The sequence below is a fragment of the Acartia tonsa genome, chromosome 4 (assembly GCF_053477335.1).
Source record: "Acartia tonsa isolate MP-2025a chromosome 4, ASM5347733v1, whole genome shotgun sequence".
Taxonomy (NCBI): domain Eukaryota; kingdom Metazoa; phylum Arthropoda; class Copepoda; order Calanoida; family Acartiidae; genus Acartia; species Acartia tonsa.
The window spans coordinates 30,345,564-30,369,518 of NC_137263.1; the positions used below are offsets into that span (position 1 = coordinate 30,345,564).

Genomic DNA, 23,955 nt, shown 5'->3' on the forward strand with positions numbered 1-23,955 from the left:
ATATTTAAACATAACCAAATCTACGAACCATTACAGATTTCATTTTGGGACTTTCCTTCTAGGGGCTTGTGGAGCAAGAGACCCCCAAAAATCATAAAAATATGAGTTGTGGGCTTCTTTTTTAAGATATCAACCTGATTTTTTATATAAAAATACTATTTTAACATAACCGAATCTACGAACCATTACAGATTTCATTTTGGGACTTTCCTTCTACAGGCTTGTGGAGCAAAAGACCCCAAAACCACTAAAAATATGAGTTCTGAGCTTATTTTTTAAGATATCAACCTGATTTTTAAAAAATAATACTGTTTTAACAGAACCAAATTAAGAAAACATTACAGATTTCATTTTTGGACTTTCCTTCTAGGGGCTAGTGGAGCAAAGATTCCAAAACCACTAAAAATATGAGTTCTGAGCTTATTTTTAAAGATATCAACCTGATCTTTTTAAAATAATACTTTTTTAACATAACCGAGCTAAGAAACCATTAAGGATTTCATTTTGGGACTTTCCTTTTAGGGGCTTGTGGAGCAAAAGACCCCAAAAACACTAAAAATATGAGTTCTGAGCTTATTTTTTAAGATAACCTTAGAACTCAATTTATTTTGTTTAGGAGGTGTTTTACCCTACTTTCCTCTAAAAGGAAAGTGCCAAAATGAAATTATTAGTGGCTACCTAGTTCAAACATGTGAAAAAAGTTTTCATGAAAAAAATCAGCTCAATATCTCTAAAAATATTTTTTGGGGGTCTTTTGCCCCACTAGCTTCTAGAAGGAAAGTCCCAAAATGAAATCTGTAACGGTTTCTTAGTTCGGTTATGTTAAAAAAAGTGTTCCTAAAAAAATCAGGTTAATATATTTAAAAATAAGGTCAGAACTCATATTTTTAGTGTTTTTGGGGTCTTTTGCTCCACAAGCCCCTAGAAGGAAAGTCCCAAAATGAAATCTGTAATGGTTCGTAGATTCGGTTATGTTAAAATAGTATTTTTATATAAAAAATCAGGTTGATATCTTTAAAAATAAGCTCAGAACTCATATTTTTAGTGTTTTTGGGGTCTTTTGCTCCACAAGCCCGTAGAAGGAAAGTCTCAAAATGAAATTTGTAATGGTTCGTAGATTCGGTTATGTTAAAATAGTATTTTTATATAAAAAATCAGGTTGATATCTTAAAAAAGAAGCCCACAACTCATATTTTTATGATTTTTGGGGGTCTCTTGCTCCACAAGCCCCTAGAAGGAAAGTCCCAAAATGAAATCTGTAATGGTTCGTAGATTCGGTTATGTTTAAATGTTATTTTTATATAAAAAAAAAGCAGGTTGATATCCTCAAAAATAAGCCCAGTACTCATATTTTTGTGTTTTGGGGGTCTCTTGCTCCACAAGCCCCTAAGAGGAAAGTCCCAAAATGAAATCTGTAATGGTTCGTTAATTCGGTTATGTTAAAAAAGTATTATAAAAAAAAATCAGGTCGATATCTTCAAAAATAAGCCCAGTACTCATACTTTTGTGTTTTGGGGGTCTCTTGCTCCACAAGCCCCTAGAAGGAAAGTCCCAAAATGAAATCTACAATGGTTCGTTGATTCGGGTATGTTAAAAAAGTATTATAAAGAAAAAATCAGGTCGATATCTTTAAAAATAAGGTCAGAACTCATATTTTTAGTGTTTTGGGGGGTCTTTTGCTCCACAAGCCCCTAGAAGGAAATTACCGAAATTCAATTTTCAAAGTTTTCCGTGTATATCAAGTCATATAAGAGAGCCTACAAAAAGAATTAGGTTGATAACTTTAAAAACAAGCCCATACGACCCTCCCAAACTTTGGTACTGAATTTCATTTCCTATAAGTGTACAAACTCCCCCCCCCTTATTTTATTGGCTCGGCAGCCTTTAAAAATCCTTCCATTGTGTTTCCGATGATATTTAAGTAATCTTTCATGCCTTTTCCTTTCCTGTATATAACCTAGTTTTTGTTTAAATTCCTTGGTTAACTCAAGACATATTCAGGTGAGCGGTCAATATGTTAAGTCCAGCTATGGTTGCAGTATTGACAGTCTGGTGAAGCTAAAGGTTCCTGTCGGTCAACTAACACCCGGAGAGGTTCTCAGTCTAGAAGCAGCAGAGTTTTCTAAAATGTAAGTAAATTTTTGAGTGGCATATTACAGAGTATCAAGGACAAATATTTCTGCCAGAGCGCAGCAAAACTAAACATTATTTGTAAAGAAAAAAAACGAGATCTGTATCAGATTTAAAGTTAAGATTAAAAGTAATGTTACAGACAACCAATATAACAAAGTGAAGGGATGTTAAGAAAGAAGAATGGTGTAATGTTACTGGTTTTAACTGTATAGTGATGGCGGCATTTCTAACAAACCTTTATTACAGAATAGCTGCGCTAGTAAAGACTAGATACCAGTTATGTAAATAAAGTTCATTGAATATATCTTATCCTCTTCCCAAATCAAAGAAGTGAATTCCTGTAGGACACTTTGTAACAGAAATAGGCCACGCTTTGTTATCTTTACGTTTCCTAATTTACCCTGCTTGTCTGAAATTAACCTACATCATACTACTATAATTTTATTTTATTAAATGTTGAAAATTGTTGAATATTTCAGTCCCGCTGACTACTTGGTAACAGATGAGAGCGGATACAAAGTTCCCAAAGAGATCTGGCACTTGTGTAACTCAATGAAAACTCATGGACTCGACAAGGAAAACTTATTTCTTCAGCCAGGAAACAGGTTAGATAAAGGGTGTTAAAAAAATAACCGATCGCTCACAATTTGAACCACCACAAGTACTTGAAATCTTGGAGATAGACCCCATAATGTTTAGGGTTTTTGATGGGGCATGTAAAGACCATTCTTTAGACACCTTAACAAGGATTCTAACTCAATCTATGCCAATTTGACATAAAAAAGACATTCCCATCCAACTTTGAGGCATGACGGCTCTGTCTATTCCTAGTTCTTCATGATTGCCAGGTCTTACTTTTTGATGCAAAATTGGCTAGGATTGTGTTAGAAACCTTGTTAAGGTGTCTAAAGAAAGGTCTTTACATGCCCCATCAAAAACTTCAAACATTATGGGGTCTATCTACAAGATTTCAAGTACTTATGGTGGTTCAAATTGTGAGCGATTGGTTTTAAAAAAGACAAATTTGTAATAAAATATGCACTTTCGGCGTAGGGCAAATTTCTCTGCAAGGGCTAGGTTTTAAGCTCTAGTACTCTGGAAGGGTGAGTAGATTCAAAATTCAATATTGTTTTCTCATTGCCATTGCTTGGGCATGAGTTGTATTATTTTTTATTAGGTTTGGACCAAAACTGTAAGGTTTATATTGAAAAAAGTGAAGCGATAGGTTTTTTTTTAAACACCCTTTAATCAATGTAAAGTCACTCACCCTTTATCAAATGTTATACTTTTTGGCAGTTATTGTCAATAAATCGCTTTTAAATGGAGACATGATCCTTTAATAAGTGTAGAAATCCTCTAGACAGCTAAGAAAAAAAATATGGAAATTTAAAAAAAAAATACGAGCTTTCTCTTCATTTCAAAAGATATTTAAACGAACTAGTATGCTAAATACCAGTATAATATTTTATTTAATACTAGCGGCTACGCCCCTAGAGGCCTCTAGTGGCACTCTAAATGTTTTTGTTTGTTAAAGTCTACGATAATTCTTTATATTACGGATACCTCTTAATGTTACGTTGAAGTCTCCCAGATTTTAAGAAAATTTTCATTTTTTTTGTCATTTCTTTTGGGAGGGTGGTAGTACCCTCCCCCAAAATAGTTAAAAACCTTCCCAGGACATATGAGAATCTACCCTGTTAAGGAGAACCCGATCGGTTCAGCGGTTAGCGAGATCCTTCGGTACACACAGACAGACACACAGACAGATAAACATCCTGTTACTTTAGTATAAGGATATTATATGTAATTACTTTTTCTTATTTTATAGACGGGAAATGGTTATAATTAGAGATTGGTTAGACTCTGGACTGCCAAGAGACAGGAATAAAAATCTTTGTAAACAAGAAAAAAACATTAAATGTCTCATCCTTTTTTCTTTATTAATAATGACATGGAAATGTGAAATATAGGAAATATAAAGGAAACCGATATAAAACTGCTAGATTATACCTACCCGATTTAACGCCATACTAAAAAATCATGTAATGTATCACAGGCAATATTCTATGAATGATAAATAAAACTCATATTATGACCCGGGCTAACAAATGAGAATTAAACTTTATAATTTCATTTTACTATCTGCGGAAAGCTGTCTAATATAAGATTCGATAATAACTATTCTTTAGCCTATAACTTAAAAAATTGTCAAGGTTTTTATGATTGTATTGTTTAGTCCGCAAGTGTCCGTGCATAGTTTGGCAGAATCATTACTTATTTTTATTGAATCATTACGGGAACCAGTTATACCATACAGGTAATACAATAATTAACTTCTTTTTTTTTTTTAAAATAATTAGCTTAGTCTGTTCCATTCTATAATTCTATAGTAGATTATATATTTAAGAGTAAAAGAAAGTAAAAAAAGTGTTTTTTTTTATGGACGATAGGGAGTGAAAATACCCTCCGCCCGTAATAATTTTAAACCTTTCCTTGACTTTTAAGAAAATTCACTGTAATTTAGAACCATATCGGGCCAGCTGTTAGCGAGAACTTAATCTACCGACACATAGCAGGGGCAAATTCTTGAGAATATATATTTATTTAGTATGCTGGGACGATGTCTAGAAAGCAGTAGTAACTACCTTCAATGTAAACAGATTGTCAGTCACCTTCCAACTAATCACAAAAATTTATTCCTCTACCTCATTGGTAAGTTTAATTAATATACATTTAAAAAACATTTCATAAAAAAGATTTATTGAACAATTCCTTAAATCCACTTGTAGAACACAACCCTTATGTTGTTGTTGTAGTAGCCACAACTCAGCGCTCAACCATTGTCATCTTCATCTTGATTTTCGTCAAGAAGGCCGAGAAATCTGGCTGCTTCTACCAGGTTCAGTCATAAGTCTCTGGTGGTCACAACCCTTATCCAACCCCCCCCCCCCCCCCCACATCATTAACGGAAAAGGTGGAGTAAAATGGCACTGGGCTTACGCCTATGTGTTGATGTACATTAAAAATAATGATTTTTGGGAACATTTCATGAACAACCAGTACAGGAAAATTTGATCTGTTATAGTTATTTATCGCATAGTATCATAGAATTAGACAATGGATAATAAAATGAAATATTGTAAGATTGAAAACAGTTTTGTTAGCCCCTAGGGGCCGAATGACTGAGAACCGATTCTAATCCAGCAGATATTGATAGTTTTCAAAGTCACACTGGAAAATAGATTTACATATTTATTTAATTTTTTTTCTAGGTTTCTTACATGAAGTGTTGAAAAGTTCATTTTGCAATGCACTGGAGCCTAAAATATTAGCTGCTTTATTCAGTAGTCTCATTTTGAGGGTAAGATTAATTTTTTGAATATTTGCAAAAGTTATTTTTAAGATAGAAATCACTATTTTAACAAATTTGATTTTCATCTGGTTTTTCAAACTTATAATGATAAATGTTGCAGAATCAGATGTTATCTTTTTTTCAATTCAAAAGAAGCTAGTTTAAATGAAAAATATTATATTTTTCTATATTTTAGGACCCTCCGGATCAAAATTCTAGAAGCAGATTATTTCTTGAAATACAGAAGAAGAAAACAAACTTTATCTATTTATTTATTACAAACTCACCTACAGAATAAGAATACAATTATTGTAATATTTGTAATTTCAGTAGAAAATAGTCACTTTATATTTATTCAATCTTAAGCTATTATTAAAGTATGTTGTACTCTTATTAAATTTAGGACTTGGGGAAAGTTTAAATAGTAATAAAATTAATGTTCAGATGTTAAAAAAATACGACCGCAAATAAAGTTATAAAAGCATTAAAAACGGCAAAATTTTGCTTTATATAGTAAGGTAAAACATTTTACATTTTTATGTACGTCTTTTTACTAAAATAGTATTTTGATTCTGTTATTTAAGAAAGATAGGATAGATTTGGATATCTAGTAAAGCACAATATTTATCGCCTTACATGCTTTACATGAACTTTAAGTATTCTATAATGATTCGGAATACACTTAAAACTTTAAACTCTGAAAATTAATCCTGTCACTCTTATTAAGAATTCAAAAGGTAATAATTTTTTAATTTTAATTGATACCTAGCATTAAAAAATAAATATACTTTTTGGGGTATAAATATAAAGTATTTCATATTCTAATTACCTACAAAGAATAAAATCTCAGTGGTCATATAAATAGATTATCCGAAGTTGTTTCAACAATAAACGAAAAAGACAAACGACGACCTTTTATTTGCCATTGACTACATTTAGCCTAGAATGTAATCTTTAATCGAAAATGAATGGAACGGAGGGCGACTATGAAGTAATCTCGTAAGACGGGATTTCAGGGCACTCAGAAGCAGAAAGACTAACATTTTTACCCTACCTAATTCTTATTTCTAAATATTACTCACATCTGTAACAGAAACTTTGACCTAGAAGTTAGTAGCTTCCTGTGATGGTTTGAGCGTGTTTAACACTGGATTACGAGATCTTTATAACTGCTCCTCCTACCATCAATGTTTATCCAAATGTATTAAAGTATATAGATGTGACTGTGGCAATGCAACAACGATAGTATTACAAATGAAAATGTCCAGTCTGTAATAAAATATGTTTTATTTGTTCATGAGTGCAGTGGCGTGGATACAAGTTGTAAGAATGTGGATTTCCTTATACTAATTCTTTTAAAAATTAAAATATATAAAATTGAAAATAAGCGTGGTGGTTATTTCTGTTAATGCCTAAACTTGCGGGGCTACCCATTACTCTCAATATAACATAACATGAGCTATCCAGACCTAAAGTAATAAAAACATCTACCTCCCCCCCCTCTCCCTCTTCTAATTATTATCTATTAATTCCAAAATAGGGGAAGGCAGTGAGGGGTTCTATACTTGAATAGGTGTGTAGTTTCACATAAGGCTAAATTATGCCGATTTACCAGATTTGAACAACTATATTTTGCACCACTACTCCTTCAGCTGTCATATTACATGTGTGTTTTTGTTGTATGCTTGAAAATTAAATAACAAGAAATATTTCTCATTTGTAAAATCACTACCTACTTAACTGTTCTTGTTTAGTTTCTGTCAAGTTGTCCACGGAAAATAAATATTTTTAGTGGAAAATATTTGTGCATGTTGTATTTATTAGTCATAATTCATTTTTCTTTTGAATGTTGTTTTGAAAATATGATTCTCCGGTAACAAACGGGAAAACTATAATGTCAACAAATTTGATTTTTTGGTTTTAATATGCAAGAGTACTAGTAGGCTAACTAGCTAATAATGTTAAATCATCGAAGGAATAAAAGATTTTCTCGTATTCATTCGAATCCGGTGGATAGGAACCGGTTCTCATCCATACGAAAAAACTATGTCTAGTATCGTATTATATCCAGTTTTCTACGAATATAGAAAAGTACAATCATAAGATTAAAACCAGTTTTTTAGCCGGTGCCTCCGGCACCTCGGGGCTAAAAAAACTAGTTTTAATCTTATAATTGTACACTCTATATCCGCGGAAAGCCGTTTATAATACGATACGAGAAATAACTATTCTGGAAAGGACTTTTAAAAATATTAAAATTGAAACAAGTAATGTAATCATTTATGGCCATAGCAAACTTTAAATATATTCTCGATCATTAAACAATTTTGAACAATATTCTTAAAGTGGGGTCTATGCACGAACGAAAGCAAGTTATTTTAAGAACTTTTTATCTTTGAACCTAAGTATTTTTTAGTAAATATACTAGGTTTATGTTTAATGTAGTTATATCGACTAAAAAAATAAAGTTTCGCCATAGTTTTATACTAAAAAAACTGAAATGTTAAGTATTTTTGGGCGTAATATCAACAAATGTTTTGTCGAGTTTAAAAGACAAAATAAAATAACACGGCCAAAAATTCATGAAATGCTGTAAATTGTAAAAGTACATAATGTACTCGAGTCAAAACTTTTAAAACAACAGTTTGAAGTCAACAAAACATTTGATGATATTTCATCAAAAAATGCTTATAATTTTAAATATGAAACTGGTGAAACTCAATTTTATTAGTCGATATAACTGTATCAAGCATAAGCTAGTTTATTCACCAATAAAAATACTGAGGCTCGATGCTGGAAGGTACTTAGAATCACTTGCTCGCGTTCGTGCATAATCTCCTTTAATTTTATTACTCTCTGAATTTAAAAAAAAACTAATGTAGATGAATGAAAATATTGTATAATTGTAGTAAATTGCATTTACAATTCTTCCAAAAAAAATCCAGTGCCAATATTTGTCATGTAAAATTATTGATAACTTTAAATGAAAATTCAATTTCATATAATCGACCTCTTCTTTTGCCTATAGTTAATAGAAATAGAGAATATTCAGAACTTCTGTCAAAATGTTGAAATTTAGTTCAAATCTTAAATGAAAATGTATATTTAAAAATATTGTAAGAAACAAACAATTCAAAGAAAGCCTAAAAATTTAAGTCATTGTATTAAAACTGAAATAAATAAGATTAGAATTTAATTATTTTATACTTTTTTTTCTAAAATATAATCAATACTTAACCTAATATAGAAACTTATTATTAATAAAACATTTTTCAGATAACATGTTTTTGTAGCAAACTTTGGTTATTATTTTTCACTAGTCAAAATGTCTTTGTTTTCTCGCGTATGCGTATCAGCTGTGACCAGACAGGGCTGCCTTAAGCCCTCAAGCTTCGTTAACAATAAGCTTGGGGGTGTTAAACAGGTACAGTAAATTTGCAAGGGAGAAAATTGTTGGTTGTGTTGATTAGGGCGTTTCCCTTAAAGTGCCTTGTTGAACACATAAGCCCCCTCCCTCTTATTTTGAAATAAAATTAAGTTAGTTTAGGTTATATAGGGTAATAGGTTTAGTCTGTTTTTTTTTATTAAGATCTCTTGAGTGAATTAGCTGATTTTTGGATTTTATATTATATTTAACTTGATTGGAGATATTTCTTCCAACCTTTAATAAATAAAACAGTATGTCTTTTGTGTATGTGAGTGTGTGCAGCAAAGTATCTCGCTAACCGCTGAACTGATATGGCCCTGGGAAGATTTATAACTATTTTTCTACTATCTACGCTACGTACAAATGCACCACTTGACTTTGTATTCGCCTCTTATTTAAGGTATATTATGAAGGGGTACGGACAATCACAGCCTCCAGGCTAAACACACATTACCTGGAATTAGGAAATGGAAGGTAGGATATTTTCATTCTCTAATAAACTAACTTAATGTATTTGTATTAGTTGTTTAATTAAGAAATATATTTGGATGACTATTTGGATATGTTTATATCTATCTAAGTAAAAGAAATTAAATGTACTTTTAATTTTATTCAATCTGCACATCAAATGATTAAAGTTATATTATTTATGTTACGAAAACATCTATTTTCATTTTGTATTTCTATAATTACAACTAGCGGCTACGCCCCTAGAAGCATCTAGGGGCACTTAAAGTAGGAGGGGGAAAAGTCGACCTCATCTTATTTTAATTTTTTAGTTTCAAAAGAGTAAAAAAAATATTTTTGGGGGGGAAGGGGCACCCCAAAAATAGTTTAAAACCTTCCTAGGACCTTTAAGAAGCTTCACTGTAAAGGAGAACAATATCGGTTCAGCGGTTAGCGAGATCCTTCGGGACAGACAAAAACGCTTACTACTTTATAATTACAACTAGCGGCTACGCCCCTAGAAGCCTCTAGGGGCACTTAAGGTAGGAGGGGGAAAATATTTTTTGTTTTGGGGAGGGGAGGGGAAGAAGACACCCTCCCAAAAAATAGTTTAAAACCTTCCCAGGACCTATAAGAAGCTTCACTGTAAAGGAAAACACTATCAATTCAGCGGTTAGCGAGATCCTTCGGGACAAACATAAACGCTTACTACTTTATATAATAGGATATCAATATTCTATTTGTTCTGATTATCATTATTATTAAATTTCTATTTAGATTTTATGTAACAACCTAATATGATTAATATATGATATGTTGATTGTTGATAGATGCATCGCGTACCAGAGTATACCTGGACAGAGGAAGCCCACAATAGTGATGATCCCGGGGCTTCATTCATACACAAATATGACTGGGATCAAGGCCTCGTGCTTGCTCAGGTACAGAAAATGACACTTCCCCCCTTTGTAGTGGTCATTATCTGATGATAAACGTTGCTGACTTGGAGTAAATATTAGCAAATTTTCCAAAATAATGATGCATTAGGATTGGGATTGAGCAATGATGTTTGTTTCTCTTTAAAATGTTTTTTTTCTTCCTTTAAATATTCTCTTTTGTATTATGATTACTCTTTAATTTGATTTAAAATAAAATAATTTCTACTAAGGTATTGCGATAGGGAAGACTTTCCCTGTGTAATGTACGACCATGAATGTTCTGGTCTGTCATCTGGTGATGCTACTAAGGTTCTCTTTACTAACTGGGTAGAGAATGCCGTCACAGTCACGGAGAAACTGACAGACGGACCTCTGGTGCTAGTTGGCTCGTCTCTCGGAGGCTGGCTGGCCCTGCTCACAGCGCTTAACCTCAAGGATAGGCTGCTAGGGTTAGGTAAGGTTAGAATTTAAATTTGAGAATCGATTTATTATTTAGTTAGCTTTCAACTACCTTTCATCCTTGTTCGTTTCTCCTTCGAAATCATTTGATCCTTTTTAATTATTTTTGGAATAGGTATCTTTTTTTCTGCTTTTTTTTGCAAATGTTGAATGTTACTGCCATATTTACAAATACTGGTAAAACAACGAACAATTTAATTAATATTTTTATTAAAACTTGTTTATTTTAAGTTTTGGAAGCTCCGGCATTGAATTATGTTTGGCCATATTATCACAGAAACAGAGCTCTGCTACCTCCAGACGTAAGTTTTTATAATTTTCCGTTGGTCAGTATGATGATTATTCATTAAACATTGGTTAAATGATATTGATTTTATTGTATTTCTTATGTTATATTTTTTTTTTAAATTCATACCTACAACTTAATGAAATTTTTAATTAAGTTCTACAGAAAGATTTTTAAAACCAGCATAACCGTTATAAAACTGTTTTTAGTTTGGTTATTACCATTGATATTTGTAGCCTTTAATAATCGATCTATTATTACTTGGATGTTACACCAGATCTTATTGTATGATAAAGCCATGCTCGCAGTTGGCTAAAATAATAATACCCCTATCCACCCCCTTTACCCCAACCCCTCCCCCCAACTGGAATAACTTAACTGACAAATAAATGAGATCCCTGTCAGCAAGCTAGATTGACGACAAATTTTTCCCTGCCAATATCCCTACATTATCCAATATTCCTACATTATCCAATATTCATTCCTTTAATTTTTTTGACTAAAGGAGGTTTGATTTCAATTGGCTAATTATGACTAGGCACGTCGACGACTAGATGAAGGGGACCCACACGTATACACTCATGAGTACGGAGATGCCCTGCTCAAGAGAGACTTTGCTGCGGACAGCCAGAGGCACGAGCTGGACCTGGACCAGAAGCTGAACATCACCTGTCCTGTCAGGATTATTCACGGTCTGCATGATACTGAGATACCTTTCAGTCAAAGCATGAAGGTATTTCATCCATGAAAATGTTTCAATTTTTATATGAATCCTATTATATAAAGTTTAAATTTTTTGTCTGAAGTTAAAGATCTAGAAAATTGCTGATCCGAATGGTTCATACTTTTTATGGAGGCTTTATAAATGACTTGGGTGGTTTTATGCTATTATAAAGATTTTCTCCGCCCTTCCCTAGAGGCTATGATTTAAGCAACTAGTTGATTATACAGATACACTAAAATTTGAGAGGGGTAAAACTAAGATGTCTAAGAAAGGTAGTTTAAGATTATTAAAGATAAAGAACATGTGGTTAATTCGTCATCTGAGTCGTGTAAAATCGATTTATAAAAATGCTTTAGTTTAACTTTAATTTCAAGGCCAAACATTTAAAAAGAATCATTTGAACCTCTTTTTTCATCTTAGCCCCACGGTTTTTAGATTATTACCTTTATGATATACACCGAACTGATGGGCATGCTTCATAAAAATCTTTTATATAAGTTGTGTGAAAGCATAGAAAGTGAAGATGTAGATCTGATACTGCGCAAGTCCTCGGGTCACCAGCTCGAATCCCCGCCTGATCTTGAGCTTCTACTCATTACGTTAGACAGGTAACATTAACATATTTAATATTTTAACATGTTTTCAGTGATAACCTTTTGAATTATTTCACCTAGGTACTGTATCTTCTATAATAATTTTTAACTAAATATTAAGAATGATCAAAATTTTATAATGTATTTTAATCCGAAAATATTTATATATGTATATAAAAATAATTTAGGTTGTTGAAGGACAATCCTGTGAGATAAAGATCTGCTGCACATTTTTTCAAACCTTTTAAGTAACTTTATCTGTGAAAAAAAAACATAAAATGTTAAAATAAACTGTGTTGATCACTCTATGTGAACAATAAATATCACAGGATTTCATCAAAGCTCTTTGTAATTCATTTTTTTTTGTCTTGTCAGGGATGGTTCAAATTGATGGATGATCCATTCGAAGGATTAAATTCTGTTAGTATCATTGGGGGGAAGAAAAGGTTGTAGATGTCCCGCATTTTTCTCCATGGCATTACACTACCATTGTCTACAAAGTAAAAGAAATAGGATTGTTAAGGTTTAGTTCGGCTTTTGCAGGTTTAAGTCTCTGTCAAAATCAGAATTTGGCTTACTTTGGACTTGGAGGGATATATATGAATATAATATTATTCTATTAATATTACTACCAGATATTAGAATTAATAAGATTTAGGACTTTAAGAAAAATCCAATATTTTGATTTTGAGCGGTATCAAATTGTCTGCTTAAACCGAACTAACCCTGAACAGTTCTAATTATAAAAAAAAATAGTCAACATAAATATGTTTTAGGTTCTAGTGATGTTAATTATATTTTGTGATAGTGATTTTGTTAGTATTATTATGAATCTTAATTTATCTCAATTTTCGTATTAAATGTAATTAGTATTATAGGTACTTAATGATACGTTAAAATTATATTGGAAATCCTTTTTCGGTTACTTGAAGTGCTTATGGCCAAACGGCCGGCCGCAAATCTATTTCCACCTCATTAGAACTGACCCTGCAAGGCCTAAAATGTTCTTGAACTGTCTAGGTTAAATAATGCGGAGAAAATACGCGCATAAAAACGCATACATTTGCACATTTACTTGCGTTATGCGTTCCTTTTGTTTTATTGTGTCTTATGACACTTAGTACTAGTAAAAATCTCTTTCCTTCAAAAATTTGCTCTCTAATTTTCAAGTTAGTCAGGGTTGTTAATGTACCTAAGCTTAATATTAGTTTATTTTGCATAATATTCATTGTGATTTATTTAATGCAAAGAGTTATATTTATAAAAGACTTTACAGTAATTATTATATTAACCAGCAGTAAAAATATTATAAAGGAATATTTTTTTTTATTTAATAAAAAATTTTAAAACTAAAAAAAAACATTAGGTCTCCCCTTGGTCGATCTAAAATTTCATGATTTTACCAACCATAAAAATTTTATACATTTGAAATTGAATCAAAAATTTATTTAATTTTGATCAGCAAATAGATGTATCTAAGAAAATGTAAATGACGGGCTGTGGTAGGAGAAAAAAACGTATGTCTTCTCTATACTAAATAATTTCTTACTTTGTTATTATTATACTTTATTTCAGATTTATTGTTTAGATGATGAAAATTAGTTTTGGTTTGTAAGACATTTTGTTATCAATTGTTTTACAAGATGTTGGGAAGAATAGTTGTATATTCCATAACAGGATGTCCCCACTGCTTGGCGGCCAAGGCACTTCTCAAGGATAATGGACTTGAATACCTGGATATTGGCGTAGACAAGTTTCAACCTTTTGTCAGGTGATAAATTTTAAACGTATCAGGGAAAATGGATATAATAAGGAACAGGGTAGGAGGGAGAGGACTTTTATTTACACTAGTACTCAAAGTTTTATAATCATATTTTCTTATTCGTTGGCTCGAAAACAGTTTTACAAAACTTTGGGTCCCACCCTCTCTTATATGTGCTAACATAGGTAAACCCTTTCAATTTCCCTGTAAGAACTTTATTTGTTTTGTAGGGAATGGGTCCAGAATGAGACTGGGAAGACAAGTGTGCCACAGATATTCTTTAATTCTACCTACATTGGTGGCAACCATGAACTCCAGGAACAATGGAAGGATGATAGCAGGAAGGAAGAGCTGTTAAAGATTCTGGAAAGTGAGCCGGATCAAGGTAATTAAAATGTTAGATTTGACTTAATAGTCATGGAAGCAAAACTAATCTTTAATTCAATGCGTTTTGAGCGTCATAATAATCAGGTTTTAGAGAAAATACAATTTGCTTTTAACCTTAGCTTTTTTTTTAAGATTTAAAGTTATCAATGAACAATAAAGAACACATTTTAACTTAGAGAAAAGCCTAAATAATCTTTTCCCCCTTCTACATTTTGATTAAATATTTTTTTTATAATTTTAGATAAACCCTTGATTCCTCATCCAAAGGATGGGATTCAAATTGACGATTCTGAGTTACCAGAGGATGAAGTTCTAAATTTTATTGCTAAAGCACAACAAAGTCAGCTTTTTAAACCTTCAAAAAAGGTACCTTACGCATCAAATCTTTTTTTCTTATACTTTTACTGGTATGTTAGTTTTTGGCTAGGGATTAAGTCAACCTATGGAGCAGTGATTTAAAGTTTTGAATATTAAACTTACTTTTATAAACATATTCATAAAAAATATAAGATATTTATTTGTGTAACAGGGTTGGTTTTGTACTAAACCAAATGGTGGAGAAGGTGTTAAAGGCGGGGATATTCTTTCCTGGATGAAGGATTCCCAGGATGATCTGGAGGATGATAAAGCTAGGGAATTATTGAATAAAGCTGTTGACAGAGGATTTCTAATCACTCAGGATAGAAGTAACTTAGAAGAGGCAATTTTTGTCAGGTATAACAAATCTTTTTAAACAAAAGGAATTCAAGTGATTAATCTAGTTTTATTTAAAAATAAAAATTCTAAAAATAGTTTATACATAGTATGCGGCTTTCACTAAAAGTGCCTGCTGATATCCCTGAAATATATTAAGAATAAGAGATGGGGGGGGGGGGGGAGTTAAAAGTGCTCAACAAGGTATTTTTTGTGAAAGTGCTATTTTTATTAGGTATCAACCTATAGGCGATGCTCCTGGGCTGAACAGAGAATACCCAGTAGAAACTACACACCAACTCAGCGCCCCACAAATTGCTCAAAACATCAGAAAACTTATTCTAAAATTATTTTCCCAGCACATATCCGCGGACGGCAAGTTTGTTGACTACAAGGGTATGGCGTCCTCGCAGCACTGGCCGCACTTCCTGCTGATGGTTGCGCAGCTGCAGCAGGCTGATCTGCATGCACTGACCAGAGAACAGAGGCTGGCATTCTTTATCAATATGTACAATGTTCTGGTTATACATGGTACAGTTGTCAATGGAGTTCCAGGAAATCATCTAACAAGATACAAGTAAATATTTTATGCATTTTTTAAATATAATTTTTAAAAAAAGAACCTTGTGTGTTATTTTTCTGTTTGTAAAAGTCTAATATATTGTGATTTTTTCACCAAACAAAAAAATCTAAATTAATTCAACAGAGTGTGGATGCAGAAAACTAGATACCAAATTTTTTCCTCGGGTTATAATATTTAATTTAAACTATTATACTTATTTTAACTACTTAAGTGAATAGTACCTAAGTGTTATTTTGTAGACAGATTTTTTAAAGTCGCCTTTTAATAATAAAAAAATTATATAATTATTTTAGGTTTTTTAGTGGCGTAAGTTATGTAATTGGCGGGAAGAGTTATTCTTTGAATGATATTGAGAATGGTATTCTGAGAAACAATAGAAAATCTATGGGAACCCTGTACATGAAGCCATTCTCAAATAATGACGAAAGGTGAATTTAATTAGACAGATATCACCAGGGATAGAGTAAACAATGAACTAGTGCCCAAAGTTTTATAGAGACCTTGACTCATTTATTGATTTAAAATTTTGGGTACTTTCGATAAAAATTTTTGATTAGTTGGTTCAAACTAGCAGTGTCGTAAACTTTTCAACCAATATCTTTAATCTACAGAAGGAGGGTACTTTTCTATATCATAAATGGGTTGTACATCAATTTATCATCCCTTTTGATCACTGGATATTTGAAACAAATATTTATGTATGTTGGAACATAAGAAATGGACAATTCACTACTATAAAAAAGCACATTTGAACTCATACTTTTGGGCATGGTATATTAGGTTATATTAGATACTGGGTTACAGACCCCTGCAGTGGTCAGGTATAGGAAATTTAAAAAGGAGTGGGTTTGCGGGGGGTTCAGAGCTCAACAACAGGCACTTTCAGGGAAGATACCAAATTTTCTTATCTTTTTCAAAATAAATAATTGTCAAAATTTAGGTTAAAGCTTGCTATAGATCCTGTTGACGCCAGAATACATTTTGCCTTGAACTGTGGAGCTCGTAGCTGTCCTCCAATCAAAACTTTCTCATCAGAACAGGTGGACAGCCAACTGGATCTAGCTACTAAAGCATTTCTAGAGGTATTAAAAGATAGTTTAATTAGCTAAAAAAATAAATTTACAATATAAACAAAACTTCTGTAAGTCTGAAAATAAGTTCATTTAATTGATTAAAATACATTGATTACTGAATGGATCATCCAACAGACAACTTATTTAGACTGTTAGCCTGTCAGTCATATTACCATCATATATTAAGTTATTGACCACTGACCATCTGCTCTATAACTCACAGTGTCCGTAGGTACATCCATAATTATTTGTTCCTTGCTACTTATGGATGGTATCATGATTATTTTCAGAATGACGAGGGAGTGAAGCTTGATGAAGAAAATTCTACTATACATCTGTCCCAACTATTCAACTGGTACGAACAAGATTTTGGTGGCTCCAGGGAAGCAGTTCTGGACTGGATAGCAGGATACTTAGATACGGGTAAGCTAGCTACCATGAAATCTATCAGGGACCAAGTAGATTTTAAAGTTAAGTATCTTGTCTATGATTGGGGAAACAATGAAAAGAAGGAGTAAAATGAGAAAATTATAAATATTCAATGATTCATACCATTTAAAGGTTGTACTAATTTGTTCGCAGGAAGTGAAGTTAAGCACCTTCCAGCAGTAATGCTAACATTAATTTCGCCATGGTTTTAAATGAAAAAAATTGGAAATGTTAGGCGATTGTTTTGTTTTGTTGAGTTCAAAGTGTAAAATAAAATAGATAGCATAACAAAATATCATCTAATGATGCAAAATGCAAAAGTTTTATTAATCAAACTGATTATACTATAACAACCATCTTGTTTGCTAAATTAATAACATTCATAGAAAAAGTTTACTTTGTGTCAAAGCATTTGGTGATTTATAATCTCAACTCTTTACATTTTCAAAAATTTTTGTCAAGACCAACCTAGACCTTAACATTTTGATTCATTTAGCCCTATTCAACATAAATGATATAACCAATTCTACATATAAACCAAAAAAGTGTCTTCACAACTAGAAGGTGCTTAACATCACTTGCTCTCGGTTGTACATATTCTCACATTTTAATGTTGTATAATGTAGTATTTGTAAACGAAGTTCATTTAACTCATAATTTTTATTTAATTAACTAACAAGCAGTTGATAATAACTCTTAAATTAACCTATGAATTTTATTAACACTTTAATCTTAATTAATTTTACAAGTAATGAAGACTTTCTTCAAAGTATAAAATATTTAAATGTAAACACAAATGATAATATATTTTCATATGCAATATTTGTATAAAGACATAATGTATAACACAAATTGATATTAAGAATACCTCAACGAATTTAAAAATTCACAAGTAACAACCGTCCAAAGTATTTTTTACATGTACCACTATTGCTTTTATATATATTTATTCTTATTAATATGGTGCATTATTTGCCAAATGTACCACTTTTCTGCACTACCTTCTCCGATTTTGTTAATACTCTATATTTTGGTCCGTTGGGTCATTCAAGGATGCTGGATGGCCAAAAAAAAGTTTCAGAGTCCCTGGATGTCTAGATATCTAGCTATCTATGAAGGTAGGTAACAAAAATGTAAAAAACACCCATTTTTTCACAATTTTAAAAATTAATTTTTTCATCAATCTTACATCCAATCTATACATTTTATACACCAAAATGATCGTTTATTCATGTAAAAAGCGCACATAATGCTATTTTGGCCAAAACTCTAATTTTACAGGGTGTCCAACAAAAAGTGTATTTTGGATATCTAGCGTAATACCCAAAATACCTGTCCGAAAAAAATCATTTTTTTTGGCTTAAATCCTGTGTTTTATCTGTGTGGATATGTGGTATATAACGGTTCGGACCACCCGGGACTATAAGGTTGTCAAATTTCACTTTGGGACACCCTTTAAATGTGATTTTTGCGTCTGTAGAGCTAAAACTTGGTCCAAATTGGCTATTTTTTTCAAATTACTCTAATATGTGTCTTAGTATGTTTGGCCATAGTGTTTTCTGACCAGATCAATAATTTCATATTTTTTGGACACCCTGTATTTTCAAACAAAGAGAAAAAAATTTTTTGTTTTTTTTAAAATTTTTTTTCTATTTTTAAGTTACTTAAAACTGTCATATAGATACAGATTTTGACTAATAACAATAATATTTGCCTATTTTACAATTTTTTACACTTTTGGGACACCCTGTGCATGTTTTTGAAAAATGATGGTTTTTGCCCATTTTTGGGGGGAAGGAGTCTTTTAAGGGCCATAGACTATTTATTCATTTTTGTAGAACTTTTCAAGACACATCATTTGTTATTTATGCAAAAACCGCAAAAACCGAACCGTTTTGTCGTTATTCACCGCCAAAGGCAGAATTTTTTACGTTTTTTGCCGTTCCCGAGGTTCTAATGGGCATTTGTGGTAAGAAGACGTTGATTTTACTTTATATGAAATTTAGTAAATTCAATTACCTAAATAAAAGTATTTAAAAGAGATCTTGATAAATCAACGTTTTCTTACCACAAATGCCCATTAGAACCTCCGGAACGGCAAAAACGTAAAAAAATTCCGCCTTTGGCGGTGAATAACGGCAAAACGGTTCGGTTTTTGCATAAATAACAAATGATGTGTCTTGAAAAGTTCTACAAAAATGAAGAAATAGTCTATGGCCCTAAAACGACTCCTTCCCCCCAAAAATGGGCAAAAACCATCATTTTTCAAAAACATGCACAGGGTGTCCCAAAAGTGTAAAAAATTGTAAAATAGGCAAATATTATTGTTATTAGTCAAAATCTGTATCTATATGACAGTTTTAAGTAACTTAAAAATAGAAAAAAAATTTAAAAAAAAACAAAATTTTTTTTTCTCTTTTTTTGAAAATACAGGGTGTCCAAAAAATATGAAATTATTGATCTGGTCAGAAAACACTATGGCCAAACATACTAAGACACATATTAGAGTAATTTGAAAAAAATAGCCAATTTGGACCAAGTTTTAGCTCTACAGACGCAAAAATCACATTTACAGGGTGTCCCAAAGTGAAATTTGACAACCTTATAGTCCCGGGTGGTCCGAACCGTTATATACCGCATATGCACACAGATAAAACACAGGATTTAAGCCAAAAAAAATGATTTTTTTCGGACAGGTATTTTGGGTATTATGCTAGATATCCAAAATACACTTTTTGTTGGACACCCTGTAAAATTAGAGTTTTGGCCAAAATAGCATTATGTGCGCTTTTTACATGAATAAACGATCATTTTGGTGTATAAAATGTATAGATTGGATGTAAGATTGATGAAAAAATTAATTTTTAAAATTGTGAAAAAATGGGTGTTTTTTACATTTTTGTTACCTACCTTCATAGATAGCTAGATATCTAGACATCCAGGGACTCTGAAACTTTTTTTTGGCCATCCAGCATCCTTGAATGACCCAACGGACCAAAATATAGAGTATTAACAAAATCGGAGAGGTAGTGCAGAAAAGTGGTACATTTGGCAAATAATGCACCATATAGAAATAACTTTTAAAGCACTCTTACTGCGTCACAACATTCTTCAAATTTTCTTTTTATATTTTTCTAACAATTATGTGCAATAAAATTATTGTATAATGCTTTAATACGTCTTTTCAGTGCAATTAAAAATACTATTTATGTGATACTTTGTATTTTCACGTGTGTCCTGTTTTAAAAAACCTAAATTATGACACAGATACTCCTTTTTTGATATAGACCATGACAAAGAAGAACCAACGTAGTATGAAAAAATTATAAATTCTTTTTTAAGATGGACCGATTAATTTGTCTGATTGGCCATCTAGTGCAATAAATATATTCAATTTACATCTATTCTGTACGCCAATGGCTTTTAATAGAAGTGTTCTATATATACCTATATCAGGGCTCGACAGCCGCTCGTCAGACGCTTGTAAGTAAAATCGTCATAATACAGTTTTTTTTTATGAGAACTTTTTTGAAAGCAATTTTCTCGTATTCATTCGAATCCGGTGGATAGGAACCGGTTCTCATCCATACGAAAAAACTATGTCTAGCATCGTATTATATACAGTCTTCTACGAATATAGAAATGTACAATCATAAGATTAAAACTAGTTTTTTTAGCCGGTGCCTTCGGCACCACGGGGCTTAATCTTATAATTGTACATTCTATATCCGCGGAAAGCCGTTTATAATACGATACGAGAAATAACTATTACCCCACTTATAGTTATCAGAATTTAATGATTAATGGCGCATTTTCTTCGTTTTTAATACAATTAAAGGAACATTAAAAAAATATTTCAGTTTTTATTTAAAAAGTACATTAAAATGAAAAATTCAAAACTTAGGTGTCAACATCTAAAAATGGTTTTAGCGCATTTTTCTTATGCTCTAATCTTATACCCTTTGCATGATTGGCTGCAAAATGCTTCAAAGTTGAGATATAGAGTTAAAGATTGATACAGATACTATTGGGGACAAGTATCAAAATTGATTTCTTGATACATTTTTTGTCACTATACTGTCCATAGAATCAGTTCTAGACGTCAATCACTTCCTACGGTATTTTTTTCCCTCAAACAAGTAAATTTGGAGGTAAAATTCTTAATCTTATAAGGTATTTAGGCTTTTTTTTGACCCAGGTAAAAATATTAAAAGTTGTGGAGTTAACTCAACCCAATGTACAAACCTCTCTCTACAAACCTCTCTCTACAAACCTCTCTCAAACTTTTCTACAAAAACGAAGAAAATAAGACATTAATTATTAAATTCTGATAATTATAAGTGGGATAAAATTGCTTTCAAAAAAGTTCTCATAAAAAACACACTGTATAACTTTAAAATTGACCTGGGTGTCTAAACTTAACCTCTTCCTGAACAGCCAATCCATCTTTTAGATTTCTTTTTTTTGCACACAAGCGGGTTTAAATTTGAGGTTTATGCGCGGCTGCCGAGCCCAGATATCTATATTTAACACTTCTTGTGCAATAGTTCTTTCAAAAAGCTTTAAATAAAATAATTTGTGATGCAAAGTAACATACCTAAAATAAATAAAAATTTACATTAGAAAAAAATAGTTAGGTAGTTTTTATCATAATTTTTAGTATTGCTCAGAACCGGTTCTAATCCAGTTGATATAAATCGATTTTAAAACCATACTGAAATAGTCTTTCTCGTATTCAATCGAATCCGGTGGATAGGAACCATACGAAAAAACTATGTCTAGCATCGTATTATATCCAGCTTTCTACGAATATAGAAATGTACAATCATTGCCGAGGCACCGGCTAAAAAAACTAGTTTTAATCTCATAATTGTACTTTCTATGCTGATTATAATACGATGCGAGAAATAACTATTATTGCATCGTATTTTAGACAGCTTTTCGCGGATAGTTAAATTATAAATTAATTAATTGGTACTGAGAGGTTGGAGGCCCAAGGAAACAAATCTGGTAGATATTAATTCTTTCCTTTTATTTCATCATTTGTGGAAAATTGTCAATTATACGATACGATACGATACACGATTTTTAGTCTGGCTAAGAACTAAATCTTATCTAGTGGATATGATTGGTTTCAAAGCCATACTGGAAAATAATATTATATAATGGTTTATACATAAGATTTTATGATTTTATAAAACTCTATTTTAATTACTAGCACAACTAATACCTATATAATATATGTTTAATGTTGTTTTAATAAGACTAATAAATTAATATAAATTTAATGTATTTTTTTTCTCATTAAAATACAACATATTCATTGTTGTTGTTATTCAAGCAAGTTAGTTTATGATTAAAAACCAAGAAATTAAATTGTTAAATTTTTGATTATACAAGCTTTAAGTCATAACTTCGGTTCTATGAGACTAAAAGTGCTTGGCGGCTGATGAATCCTTGTTTTTCTTGTGATGGAATGCAGTATTTTCATTCATCTGGCATAGTAAGTACGGTACACGAAGATGTCATAGCTTTATCCATTTTGTTGAGATTTGTTTAGGAGAGGTAGTGGGCCCAAACCTATTACACCAAGACTTTAAAAGTGTTACGGAGGACGATAAATACAATAAAACTATTTGTTGGAATGTTAAGACACTACTAATTTGTAACTAATCATCCAAATTCATAAAAGTACTTTATACAGCTTTGGATACCAATGTAATTTAAAATCCAATGTACCCTTTCTCTATAAAAAAAAGAAAAAAGATTGAAAACCAAGTATCCCAAGGCTGAGGCAGAAGGGATCTACTGCAGTTCACGGTAAAATATTGCTGGTAACGAATATTGCCAAAAATCTATGAATTTTAAAGGCTGCTAGTTGCCAAACGGCTGAACGTACAGATCATGCCCGCACATCATTTTAAGCGGTATAAGAAGGCTTACAAATAATTTGGAATATGATGCGGGCATGATCTGTACGTTCAGCCGTTTGGCAGCTAGCAGCCTTTAAAATTCATAGATTTTTGGCAATATTCGTTACCAGCAATATTTTACCGTGAACTGCAGTAGATCCGGCAGAAGAAAGCTGTATAAATTCCTATTAAAGTTAGGTTTTGACAATATCACATGGATTTGAGTGTATTTTTTTTCACAAAAATTATAAAACAATTTAGACATAATCAAATGAATACCAGTTGCATTAGCTTCAGTGTCGGTGAGATATCGGGTTCGAGTTTTGACCACAACGAGTCATAATAGAGACATTTAAAATAGCATCCTCTCCTGCTTTGTCGGGTGAGTAACAGAGAAGAGTAGGGGAAAAGTCTTGGCCCAATTACCCTTTTGCTGTTGTACCTGAAGCTCCAGTGTCATTGACAGCAGCCTCTCATACGAGGGGAATATTCCATATAATTAACTGATTGAAAAAACTTATTTAGGTTCTTTATAATATACTAGCGGGTACGCCACTAGAGGCTTCTATGGGCAATTGAGTTGGACCAACCCATAGTTTTAGTTGATTTTTTTGGAGGGGGGGGGGGGGTGAGGAGTTTTCAATTTAAAAAAAAGAAACAAATATTTTTTTTGGGGGGGGAGGGGAGGGCGGGTATTTTTTTCAGGGACATTTTTTCTGGGGGATGAAGGGTTGGTACCCAACCCTAAAATAGTTTT

General features: G+C 32.0%; 3 protein-coding genes and 1 long non-coding RNA gene across 17 annotated transcripts in view; all 4 read left to right on the top strand.

Annotated features, from left to right (window-relative positions):
- The window catches only part of Ocrl (Oculocerebrorenal syndrome of Lowe), a 22,454-nt gene extending 13,692 nt beyond the window's left edge, over positions 1-8,762 (top strand). Inside the window, exons 17-25 of one of the 14 annotated variants that reach the window (XR_013878675.1) lie at positions 2,002-2,129; positions 2,613-2,738; positions 3,962-4,013; positions 4,368-4,450; positions 4,742-4,845; positions 5,406-5,494; positions 5,682-5,862; positions 6,323-7,830; positions 8,368-8,762. Coding sequence is in view for 4 of the 14 variants with exons in the window: in XM_080157469.1 (XP_080013595.1) it covers positions 2,002-2,129; positions 2,613-2,738; positions 3,962-4,013; positions 4,368-4,450; positions 4,742-4,845; positions 5,406-5,494; positions 5,682-5,783 (684 nt within the window). In the remaining 10 variants the exon portion in view is untranslated. Of the gene's footprint in view, positions 1-2,001; positions 2,130-2,612; positions 2,739-3,961; positions 4,014-4,367; positions 4,451-4,741; positions 4,846-5,405; positions 5,495-5,681; positions 5,863-6,295 lie in introns of all 14 variants that reach the window. The other 13 variants (XR_013878670.1, XR_013878671.1, XR_013878673.1 and 10 more) reach the window with 13 other exon arrangements.
- A 2-nt stretch (positions 8,763-8,764) lies between these two features.
- Positions 8,765-13,935, top strand: LOC145316751 (palmitoyl-protein thioesterase ABHD10, mitochondrial-like). The gene is made up of 8 exons (XM_080157475.1): positions 8,765-8,909; positions 9,313-9,386; positions 10,190-10,300; positions 10,528-10,751; positions 10,988-11,058; positions 11,581-11,775; positions 12,265-12,374; positions 12,548-13,935. The coding sequence occupies exons 1-8, from the start codon at positions 8,811-8,813 to the stop codon at positions 12,573-12,575; spliced, it is 912 nt and encodes a 303-aa protein (XP_080013601.1). The 5' UTR covers positions 8,765-8,810; the 3' UTR covers positions 12,576-13,935.
- A 47-nt stretch (positions 13,936-13,982) lies between these two features.
- Positions 13,983-17,385, top strand: LOC145316750 (uncharacterized). The gene is made up of 8 exons (XM_080157474.1): positions 13,983-14,130; positions 14,352-14,506; positions 14,750-14,874; positions 15,038-15,222; positions 15,437-15,778; positions 16,078-16,212; positions 16,725-16,866; positions 17,148-17,385. The coding sequence occupies exons 1-8, from the start codon at positions 14,003-14,005 to the stop codon at positions 17,373-17,375; spliced, it is 1,440 nt and encodes a 479-aa protein (XP_080013600.1). The 5' UTR covers positions 13,983-14,002; the 3' UTR covers positions 17,376-17,385.
- A 1,920-nt stretch (positions 17,386-19,305) lies between these two features.
- On the top strand, positions 19,306-22,574 carry LOC145316755 (uncharacterized). The gene is made up of 2 exons (XR_013878680.1): positions 19,306-20,769; positions 21,778-22,574. It is a non-coding gene; the product is annotated as an uncharacterized LOC145316755 (long non-coding RNA).
- The last annotated feature ends 1,381 nt before the right edge of the window (positions 22,575-23,955 follow it).